General features: G+C 42.6%; 1 protein-coding gene across 1 annotated transcript in view; it reads left to right on the plus strand.

The window, feature by feature from the left end:
• LOC307092943 (putative dimethylaniline monooxygenase [N-oxide-forming] 6) overlaps positions 1-7,385 on the plus strand; it is a gene marked incomplete at its 3' end in the record, with an annotated part of 28,765 nt that extends 21,380 nt beyond the window's left edge. Inside the window, exons 8-10 of the mRNA XM_079760535.1 lie at positions 351-706; positions 3,796-3,868; positions 7,043-7,385. Coding sequence (XP_079616661.1) covers positions 351-706; positions 3,796-3,868; positions 7,043-7,385 — 772 coding nt within the window. The remainder of the gene's footprint in view (positions 1-350; positions 707-3,795; positions 3,869-7,042) is intronic.
• Between the last annotated feature and the right edge of the window lie 4,833 nt (positions 7,386-12,218).

Raw genomic sequence — 12,218 nt, forward strand, 5'->3', positions numbered from 1 at the left:
ACAGTTGGAGCTAGGTTAAACATTTAGGTCATCTAGCTCCAGAGTCAACACTCAACCACTTTATTATGCCTCCGAATTAGTGTTATTCTAACCTATTTGATGAGTTTCCAAATAGTGTACATACCCATAAGAGAATTTTCAAGTTTCCAGGTACCAAAAGAGGCAGCTCAGACAGAAATTCTTAAGAATTGCTTTAGGCAATAGGAAAAGAATTACCCAAAAGAAGAGAGTTCGTTGTCCTCATGCCGATGTTCACCTGCTCCAATTTGGCTGAAATACTAAGGGCTGTTGTAGATATCTCTTAGAAATGATGTACTTTACAGCAAAGGTCTTGTCTCTTGTTTCTGCAGTGCCCTGAGGAAAGAGCCTGTGTTCAATGATGAGCTCCCATCACGCATCCTGTGTGGCACACTGTTCATCAAGCCTGGTGTGAAGGAGTTCACAGAAACCTCAGCCGTGTTTGAGGATGGGACCGTGTTTGAGGCCATTGACGTTGTCATCTTTGCAACAGGCTATGCATACGCCTACCCCTTCCTTGATGACTCCATCATCAAAAGCAGAAACAATGAGGTCACCTTGTTTAAAGGCATCTTCCCCCCAATGATGGAGAAGCCAACCTTGGCCGTGATTGGCTTAGTCCAATCCCTTGGGGCTGCCATCCCCACAGCGGACCAGCAAGCCCGCTGGGCTGCTAAAGTGTTTGCAAGTAGGTGGGCCATTCTTTCATTCATTTAGTCAGCAAACATTTACTGAGATACCAAGCTAGGGGCTAGATATATAAAGGAAACCAGATAGACATGCTGCTTGACCTCAGAGAATTTAAAGTAGGGTGAGGGAAATGCCACAATAGGGGAAATTTTAGGGTTTTCCAGTGAGGGGAGCTAGACAGTGAGTTATTCCATGAAGAGGGAACAGCATGAGGAAAGGCATAAATGTGAGAACAGCATAAAATGTGTGAGGATCCAGAAACATTTTGGTGTGAGGCAATATAAAGCAGAGGCAGGGAGTGGCAAGAAATGGAGGAAAGAACCAGAGTGTGGAAGGCCCATATAAGCTGTTTTAAAGAGCTTAGACTTCTAGTGGGAGAGTTGGAAGGACTTGGATAGGCTGTAAGCAAGAGAAGGATAGCAGTGGGTCACTAAAATGTCAAAGTACATGGCAAAGGTTGGAAAGGTCATGTCAAGTACATGCTGCAGGCCTTCTTGCTATCCATGTGTGTCAGAATAACAATGTCAGCTCGCTCCTACTCTATGAACAATCTTCTCCCCTATCCTCCACTCTTAGATCCATGGTCTCCATGGGCTCCGAGTGAAAAAATCAAGAATATAAGAATTACACGGGAAAAGGCAATGTCTCAAATATATTGATTTAATTTACTCCAATGATATTGATCATCACTGTAATTAAGAGTGTCCATTCATTCAAGGGTTCAAGAATCTTGGCCAATATAGGAATACCTTACTTAACATACTATTCATAAAAGCTTAGACTACAGATAGTGAAGAAAGTGTTATAATCATACTAGTAGAATGTATGTATATGTTTTCTAAAATTGTTGTGAATAAATTAGGTTTTCTTTCATGTGTACCTTGAAGGAGAATTACCGCTAAAAGCCCTGTCATGTGATCTTTTATAATGGTGCTCCCCTATAAAATACTCGCATTGTCTTTTCTCTTGAAAGGCACAACAGTGCCTCGTGCCTGAGGTATTGTAAGAAGATTTGATACAGTATATAAACCCAAAAAAATTTTTAAGAAACAAAGGGTATCATTTATTCATTCAGCAAATATTAGTTGAGCACCAACTATGTGCCAGGCTCTGTCTTGGCACTTAGGACACAACATCAAACAAAACGATTAAAATTCTAATAGAAGTACAGCAAATATCTGATCACAGTGCACCACTACGCTGAGATAAGATGCTAACAAGGCCCCGGGTCCGGGTGAAGCCGTGGGCCCCTGGATCCGGGTGAGGCCGTGGGCCCCTGGATCCGGGTGAGCCTGGCCCCGGGTCCGGGTGAGGCCGTGGGCCCCTGGATCCGGGTGAGCCTGGGCCCTGCGTCCGGGTGAGGCCGTGGGCCCCTGGATCCGGGTGAGCCTGGGCCCCAGGTCCGGGTGAGGCCGTGGGCCCCTGGATCCGGGTGAGCCTGGCCCCGGGTCCAGGTGAGGCCGTGGGCCCCTGGATCCGGATGAGCCTGGGTCCCGGGTCCGGGTGAGGCCGTGGGTCCCTGGATCCGGGTGAGCCTGGCCCCGGGTCCGGGTGAGGCCGTGGGCCCCTGGATCCAGGTGAGCCTGGGTCCCGGGTCCGGGTGAGGCCGTAGGCCCCTGGATCCGGGTGAGGCCACGCGACCCTGGGTCTGGGAGAGGCCACGCGCCCCTGGGTCCGGGTGAGGCCATGCGCCCCTGGGTCCGGATGAAGCTGAATCCTGGGTCTGGGCGAGGCCGTGTGCCCCTAGATCCGGGTGAGGCTGGATCCCGGGTCCGGGTGAGGCCGTGGGCCCCTGGATCCGGGTGAAGCCGTGCCCCTGGATCCGGCCGAGACCAAACCAGAGGGAGTCGGACCTGCATTACCACCATTTGTCCACCATCCAGAGCTGAGGGGTCAGTGCTGACATGTACTCATAAGGAACTGGTGGACATTGATATTGGGTCTCAAAAGAACTGTTGGACCAGAAAGAAACTCACTACAGACTGATTCATTTGCCTGTCAGCATAACTATTATTGCTCGTCGCACATTCAATTCTTATAAGTATATCTCTAGTGACATGATTTCGCTCATCTAGGGGAAATGATGAACAACACAGACTGATGAACAAGAACAGAACCAGAAACAAGGAGGCATCGATCAGACTATCGGGCCTCAGAGGGAGGATAGGGGAGGGTGGGGAGAGGGGGGAGAGATCAACCAAAGGTCTTGTGTGCATGCATATGAGCCTAACCAATGCTTAAGTTCAACAGAGGGTTGGGGCATCCATGGGGAGGGGTGTGGGATGGGAATGGGGGGATGAGGACAAATATGTGACACCTTAATCAATAAAGAAATTTAAAAAAATAATAATAATAAATAAATAAATAAAGAGCTGCAAAAAAAAAAAAAAAGATGCTAACAAGGACTGGGATGTATTTGTACACTGTAAATGTCACAATAACTTCTTGCCATTGTTACAAAGGCCAACGAGCTACCATCAGCAATTGGAAAAAACCTTGGCTGATATAGTGAAAATCACAAAAAACTAAAAAAGATTTTGCTGCCCCCTTTTAAAAATTTTTTATTTTTCAATTACCGTTGACATGCAATATCATATTAGTTTTGGGTGTACAACATAGTGATTAGATATTTATAGACCTTACAATATCCTCTTTGGCTGCAGGCTGATTCTGAAAAAAACCATGCTTCTGTCTACTGTCCCATTTTCATTGCCATGTCCCTTAAGAGTGAACTATTTCACCAGATTATTTCCTGAAAGAATCCTTAATAAGAGGAGGTAGACAAGAAACTTGAAGAAACTCTTTTAGCTATTATGTGCATGAAGGTTCCTGAGTATATTGAGGATGAGGCCCTCCATAAGGTCACAGGAATATGAGATTGGATGATGTAAAGCTACAAACCCTTCTGCTGTCACTATCTCATTGCAGACGAGCTTTGTGATTCCCAGAGCAGGTTTCACTGGCTTCTCAAATCTTTCTTTCTATGAATTTTTATTCTACTAAAGATACTGAATAAAATTCATCATGTGTCAATTATACATTTCTGATTTGTCTTTTTCAATATTTCTCTCTTCATTTCTTCTCTAGACTCATGTACCCTGCCAACTACAAAGGAAATGATGGATGATATTGATATGAAAATGGGGAAGAAACTCAAGTGGTAAGAGATTGTACTTGCTAATGAAACAATTAAAAGACTAACTATAATCAAACAGTATTAGGTAGGAAAATAATAGTCATTACATTTCTCCAGTATAAGACTAAATTCTCAAATGGGTGATTTTGCCCCCCAGGAAACATTTGGAGATATTTTTGGTCATCACAAATGAAAAAGACATGCTACTGGCATTTAATGGTTAGAGAGCAGGGATGTTTCTACATATCCTACAGTGCACAGGACAGTCTACCTAAACAAAGAAGTGTCCAGTTCAAAATGCCAGTAGTGCTGATGTTGAGAAATGACTGTAACACTTTCCCGAAAAGCTCCTTTCTCATTAGCCACATGTCTGTCCTAGCCACAGCGATCAGACAAGAAAAAAAAATAAAAGGTATCCAGATTGAAAAGGAAAAGAAAAACTGTCACTATTTGCAGATAATATAATAACTCTGTATAGAAAACGCTAATGATTTCCCCAAGAAACTATTCAAATAAGTGAATTCAGTGAAGTTGCAGGATATAAAATTAATATTCAGAAACCTGTTGCATTTCTATCCTACCTAATAAAAAGGTAATATGCAAATAACCATCACTCCGCTACGCCCACGACTGGGCGGCAGGAGGCTGGAGGGCGGGACTCAGGGTGGCATATCCGGCCATTGAGAGGCACGTGGGGCGGGACTCCTGCCCCCCCCCACCCCCACCCCCCGCGCCTCTGCTCCCCCCCCCCTCAACGGCCGGATTGGCGGCCGCTGAGGGGGGCTGCCTCGGACACCCTGGACACCCGGCTCCCCAGCCATCGGGGGCGGGGAGCCGGTTGTCCCCACCGGCTCCAGGCCAAAAGCCTCTGCCGGAGGCTTTTGGCCTGGTGCACGTGCGTGCACCCGGATCCCCTGCCGTGCTCCCCTTCATCAGCACCTCAAGCCCCAGCAGCAGCGGCAGCAGCTGGGGATGAGCTGGTGATCCCAACAGCCTGGCAGCTCAGTGGCGGCGGCGGAGTCAGCATTGGGCCTGGGGACTGGCGAACAGGCAGAAGATGGCCCTGATCACAGGAGGCTAGGCCTAGGGACCCTACCCGCACGATTTAATCGTGCACTGGCCTCTAGTATGCAAATAACACACTATCAGAAAAAGAAATTAAGAAAACAATTCCATGTACAATTGCATCAAAAAGAATAAAATACCTAGGAATAAATTTGACCAAGGAAGCGAAAGACCTATACTTAGAAAGCTATAAGATACTGATGAAAGAAACTGAAGAAGGCACAAATAAATGGAATGATATACAGTGTTCATAAATTGGAAGAATTAATATCATTAAAATGTCCATACTACCCAAAGTAATCTACAGATTCAATACAACCCCTATAAAAATATCAATGGTGTTTTTCACAGAACTAGAACAAATAATCTTAAAATTTATATGGAACCACAAAAAAACCCTGAATAGCCAAAGAAATCTTGAGAAATAAGAACAAAGTTGGAGGTATTACCTTCTGTGACTTCAAACTGTACTCCACATCAGTAGGGTACTGACCCAAAAACAAATACCTAAATCAATGGAACAGAATACAAAGCCCAGAAATAAAAACCATGCTTATGGTCAATTAATCTACAACAAAGGAGAAAAGAATATATAATGGGGGAAAAGACAGTCTCATTAATAAATGATGTTGGTAAAAATGGGGCAAATGCAAGAAAACCTGAAACTAGACCATTTTCTTACACTATATACAAAAATAAACTTATTTACAATAAGATTAAAGACTTAACTGTAAGTCCTAAAACCATAAAACTCCTAGAAGAAAACAAAGGTAGTAAATGCTTTCACATCAGTCTTTGCAATGTTTTTTAACATGTTTCCTTGGGTAAAGGCAACAAAAGGAAAAATAAACAGATGGGACTAGATCAAAGTAAAAAGCTTTTCCAACAAACAAAAAAACATAGATACAAACAACAGATTGTTGGTTACCAGGGAGGAAGGGGTTGCTGGGAAGATGAAAAAGGTAAACAAGATAATGGAAGGAGATTAGATATGGGATGGTGAGCACACAATAGAGTATGCAGATGTTATAAAGTTGTACACCTAAAATTTATATGTTATTAACCAAAGTTTCCCCAATAAATTTAAGAAAAATAAAGCTTTTGCACAGTGAAAGAAACCATCAATAAAACAAAAACGCAATCTACTGAATGCAAGAAGGTATTTGTAAATGATATGTCCAATAAGAGGTTACTATCCAAAATATATAAGAACTCATACAATTCAATAGCAAAAATAAAAAATCTGATTAAATAATGAGCAGAGGATCTTAACAGACATGTCTGCAAAAATATGCAGATGGCCAACGGACACATGGAAGACATTCAACATCACTAATCATCAGGGAAATGCAAATCAAAACAACAATGAGATATCACCTTATACCTGTCAAAATGGCTATTACCAAAACAACAATAAGTAACAAGTGTAGGCAAGGACATGGAGAAAAGGTAACCCTTGTGCATTATTGGTGGGATTAAAAATTAGTGCAGCCACTATGAATATCAGTAGATATTCCTCAAAAAATTAACAATGGAACTACAGTACGACCCAGCAGTTCCACTTTTGAGGTATTTATCTGAAGAGAATGAAAACAATAATCTTAAAAGATATATGCACCCCTATGTTCATTGCAGCATTGTTTAAAATAGTCAAGATATGGAAGCATCGTAAGTGTCCATCCATAGATAAACAGATAAAGAAGATGTGGTACATTTATACAATGGAATTCTACTCAGCCACAAAAAAATAAATAAAATCTTGCCATTTGCAACAACATGGATGAACCTAGAGTATTAAATTATATGTCAACTAAGTTAAAAATAAATTTTAAAAAAGAATAATCATGTATTAAAGAGAAAACTAAATTAATCAGTCAAATTGAGAACCCAGTTCACTTCAGGTCACATGGCCAGAGGCAAAGGCCTAAAATGACATTAAAGTTGAATAGAGATTAGGAAGGAAAGAAAAATAAAAGCTTATTTATAGCCAAAGAACAAATTATAAATTTAATGTTGTGGCAAAAGAGAGGAGTGTGGGTGTTACTAGAGGTGCTAACTAAAATTTGACTTTTTCTGAAATAGAAAATAAGAAATCGGTGCTTCTCATTACTGTATGTTCTTTTCTTTCCTCAGGTTTGGCCAAAGCCAGACTTTGCAGACAGATTACATCACATACATGGACGAGCTGGGCTCCTTCATAGGGGCCAAGCCTAACATACCATGGCTCTTCCTGACTGATCCCCAGCTGGCGCTGCAGGTGTTCTTTGGTCCTTGCAGCCCATATCAGTTTCGACTTATGGGACCAGGAAAGTGGGATGGGGCCAGAAAGGCCATCTTGACCCAATGGGACCGGACAGTAAAGCCAATCAGGACAAGAGCGGTCAGTGAAGCTCACAGACCACAACCTTTTTACAACTTGTTTAAAATTCTTTTATTTCCACTGCTTCTTCTACCTGTTTTGCTTGCATTTTATTAGTGAGCGGGTTCTTGGGTCTCAGAGTTCAGCCTAGAAGTTCAATTCCTGATATGCCTATACATGTACACATATAAAATCTCATAGCTGCTCTTTCCCTTCCTGTAGATGTAAAAATGAATTCTGGCCCATTTGACTCAAAGTCCAAATAATGAAAAATACTCAGCATCTCCTTTTTCATGAGAATCTTACTCTAAAAGTCTGAATTGGCAAGTTTAGAGATGCTTAGTATAAAGAAGATGGGACAGTAAATGGGAGGACAGCTTTGCAGGGCGAACAAACTTTAATAAACTTTTTAAAGGGTGTTTTGTCATGGGGAGAATTGACATCACAACCACGTTGAGTCTTCCAACCTATGACACACTATATCTTTCCATTTATTTAGATCTTCTTTAATTTCTCAGTATTTTATAGTTTTTTAGTGTATAAGTCTTACCCATCCTGTTTCAGATTTATCCTAAGTATTTAATATGTGGGATGTTATTATAAATAGCAGTTTAATTTTTAATTTGCTACTGTTTATTGCTAAAATATAGAAATGCAATTCATTCAGTCTTCTATCATTAAGTACAATGTTAGCTGTAAATTATTTCATAAATGACCTTTACGTTGAGGAAGTTTCCTTTAATTCCTAGTTTGCTGACAATTTATATCAAGAATAGATGTTGATATGTATTTGTTATTCATAATTTTTATCTTTACTTTTTTCTTCTTTTTCCTCTTTTTAAAGAATACCTTTCAGCATTTCATATAATACTGGTTTGGTGGTGATGAACTCCTTTAGCTTTTTCTTATCTGTGAAGCTCTTTATCTACATATCTATCAACAAGTGATCCTAAAAATCAAGTGAATTAAAAATCTGAGGAACAGAATAAACTGGTAAACATAATAGAATCAGAGGCACAGAATGGGAGTGGATTGATAATTCTCAGGGGGAAAGGGGTGTCTGTGTGGGGGGCACGGGAAGAGACTGGACAAAAATCATACACCTATGGATAAGGACAACAGCGGGGAGGTAAGGGCAGAGGGGGGGTGGGAACCGGGTGGTGGGGAGATATGGGGGGGGAGGGAGGAGAAACAATTGTAATAATCTGAACAATAAAGATTTATTTTTTTAAAAAAAAAAGAGTTGAAACCATCCTAAAAAAAAAAAAAAGAATAGATGTTGAATTTTTGTCTGATGCTTTTTTTCTGCATCATTGAGATGATAGTATCATTTATAATTTTTAGTTTATAAATATGGTGAATTCCATTGACTATTAAGCCAACCTTGCATTCCTGAAATACACCTTACTTGGTCATGATATATTATCTATCCATCTATACATATAAAAGTCTAGCCCTAGCTAGTTTGGTTCAGTGTATAGAGCTTCAGCCTGTGGACTCAAGGGTCCCGGGTTGTGGGCTTGGTCCCCAGTAGGGAGCATGCAGGAGGCAGCCAATCAATGATTCCTTCTCATCATTGATGTTTCTGTCTCTCTCTTCCTCTCCCTTCCTCTCTGAAATCAATAAAAATACATTTTTAAAATAATAAAAATTAATTAATTAATTAATTAATTAATAAAAGCCTAAGCAACCAAAAGACCCACTGACCCAACGACCAGTTGATCAGTTGCTATGACGCACACTGACCACCAGGGGGGCAGATGCTCGACGCAGGAGCTGCCCCCTGGTGGTCAGTGCACTCCCACAGCCAACCTCCTGTGGCCCCTCCCCCTGGCCAGCAGGTCCCCATCAGCCCCTGGTGCTAAACCATTCGTAGAGACCTGCTTCTGGGGCGGGGTTTCAGACGTAGCAGAGCAGCTCCCTCGCTGCGATCTATTGAAAGTCAGCCCTCGACACAAGGATTTGTCTTGCTCCTGTCCTCTCCCTTCCTGGGGGGCCGCCCGCCCACTGCAGCGATGGTGCGGCAGGAGGGAATGAGGTTCCCCACCTCCCTCTCTCTCTTCCCCAGGGGCCGCCCACCCACCGCTGGTGAGGGAAAGAGGGTGGGAGGCAGGGAACCATGTGATGGTGGGGCACCGTAGACAGCATTGGTTCGTTCCTTCCGCACCCAGCCCAGTGACCATCGCCTCCTCTCCTGACACCCCCCCCCCCCCGGGGCCTTCGGGCCCAGGCTGAAACAGGGAACCAGGGGTGAGTGGCAGCGGACATGGCCCCTTTCCCGGCTCCCTCCTAAGGGTCGGCGGCCAACCTTCCGTGGTCCTTCCCCCCTGTCCGGCCAACCTCCTGCAGTGGTCCCTCCCCACTGTCCAGCCAACCTCCCGCAGTGGTTCCCCCTCCGCGCCCCCATGCACGAATTTGTGCACTGGGCCTCTAGTTTTTTAATAAAAGAACATTGAGGACTAACAAGGGGCTAAGGAGCACACTAAACCAAAAGGCACTTCATTCTTGTCATTGGGTACTTAGCTGGATCATCTGTGAAATCCTTGTTTTGTACATGTGACTGTGTATAGTATGTAGGTGTGTGGGTATGTTTGTGATTGAATCTAGTGTAAGGACTATAGCAGGCAAGCTCACTAACAAATTGAATAAATAAAACCTTTTTTTACCAGTTCATTATCAATGATAATAACTGATTTTCAAATCAGATTGGTAGAAAGGCTAACAGTTAAGAAATTGTTCTGTTTCAAGTTATCAGGCACAAAAGAAACTATATTTTTTTAATTTTAAAGTACAGTTGGTATACAATATTATATCAGTTTAAGGTATACAACATAGTAATTCAACATTTATATACCTTATGATATAATAACCACCTGTCACCATGCAAAGTTATTACAATAGTATAATAGACTAATAGTATATTCCCTGTTATGTATACTACATCCTGTGACTTATTTTATAACTGAAAGTTTGTACCTCATATTCTCCTTCATCTTTTTCACCCATCCCCCTTCTGCCTTCCCTCTGGCAACCATCCATTTGTTCTCTAAATTCATAAGCCTGTGTCTGTTTTGTTTTGTTTTTTCGTTTGTTCTGGGGTTTTTTGTGTGTGTTTTTTCAGATTCCCATACAAGTGAAATCATAGTATTTGTCTTTCTCTGAATTATTTTACCTAGCATAATACACTCTAGGTCCATCCACATTGCAAATAGCAAGATGTAATTACTGAATAATTAAATTTCTTTATCGTTGAGTAATAATCCAGTGTGTGTGTGTGTGTGTGTGTGTGAGAGAGAGAGAGAGAGAAAGAGAGAGAGAGAGAGAGAGAGAGACATCTTATTTATCCATTTGTCTATTAATGGACACTTAGGTTGCTACCATACCTTGGCTATTGTAAATAATACTGCAATAAACATAGGAATGCATATATTTTTTAAATTAGTGTTTTCATTTTCTTCAGATAGACAGCTAGAAGTGGAACTGCTGGATCATATGGTAGTTCTTATTTTGTGTGAGAAACCTCTCTATTGTTTTCCACAGTGGCTGTACTAATTTGCAATCTCACCTACAATGCAAAAGGGTTCCCTTTTCTCAACATCTTTGCCAAGGCTTGTTACTTTTTGCTGTTTTTATAATAACCAATGTTACAGGTATGAGGTGATATCTCACTATGGTTTTGAGTTGAATTTTCCTGATGACTGTGATATCTTTTCATGTGTCTGTTGGCCCTTCGTATGTCTTCTTTAGAAAAAATGTCTATTCAGCTCCTCTGGCAATTTTTTAATCCAATTGTTTGGGTTTTGATATTTAATTATATGAGTTCTTTATATATTTTGGATATTAACCCCTTATCAGATATATCATTTGCAAATATTTCTAATTCAGTGGGTTGCCTTTTTGTTTTGTGGATGGGTTCATTCACTATCAAACTTTTTAGTTTGATATAATCCTATTTATTTTTGCTTTTGTCGCTCTTGCCTGGGGAGACATGTCCAAAAATCCTCTCTAATAAAATGGTAATATGCAAATTAACCATCACTCTGCTACATAAGCCACACCCACCAGCCAAGCCACGCCCAACAACCAATCAGGGCGAGTATGCAAATTAACCCCAATCCAAGATGGCTACAGCCACAGAGAGCAAGGTTTCCCAGGTAACAGAGCAAGCCAAGCTTTCCATAGCCGTTGCAGGGCAGGCCTAAGCCTCCAAGCAAAGTTTCAATTATAGAAGGTAAACAAATTCAAACAAATGGCGGCAGAATGGAGCTTGAGAGAGCAGGCCAGGGTTGCCGGCGGCAACAGGGGAAGCAAAGCTTTCCACACACCCTGGCCGGGCTCACCCGCTTAAGGCTACAAAGTTTCAATTGTAGAAGGTGAATTAACTGCCACAGAAATGGCTGCCGCCCCAGGCTACAAAGTTTCAATTGTAGAAGGAAAATAAATTCCAGATACCAGGGCCTCCCCTTGGGTTGCCAGGAGGCGTGGCCGGCCTGCAAACCACCACAGGCCCCTCGCTCAGGCCACCCCACACCCCAAGGGAACCCCCACCCTTATCTGTGACACCCTTCAGGGCAAACCAGCTGGCCCCCACCCCTGTACCAGGCCTCTATCCTATCTAATAAAAGAGTAATATACAGATTGATCATCACTGCAACACACAATATAGCTGCCCCCATGTGGTCAAAGATCCTGCCCCCATGTGGACACAAGATGGCCACTACAAGATGGCCAGCAGGAGAGGGCAGTTGGGCGGCACCCGGCCTGCAAGGGAGGGCAGTTGTGAGGGACCAGGCCTGCAAGGGAGGGCAGTTGAGAGGGACCAGGCTTGCAAGGGAGGGCAGTTAGAGGTGATCAACCCTGCAGGAGAGGGCAGTTAGGGGTGACCAGGCTGGCAGAGGAGGGAAGTTGGGAGCAAACAGGCTGGCAGTGGAGCAGTTAAGATCAACCAGG

Source organism: Cnephaeus nilssonii, assembly GCF_951640355.1.
Source record: "Cnephaeus nilssonii genome assembly, chromosome: 21".
NCBI lineage: Eukaryota > Metazoa > Chordata > Mammalia > Chiroptera > Vespertilionidae > Cnephaeus > Cnephaeus nilssonii.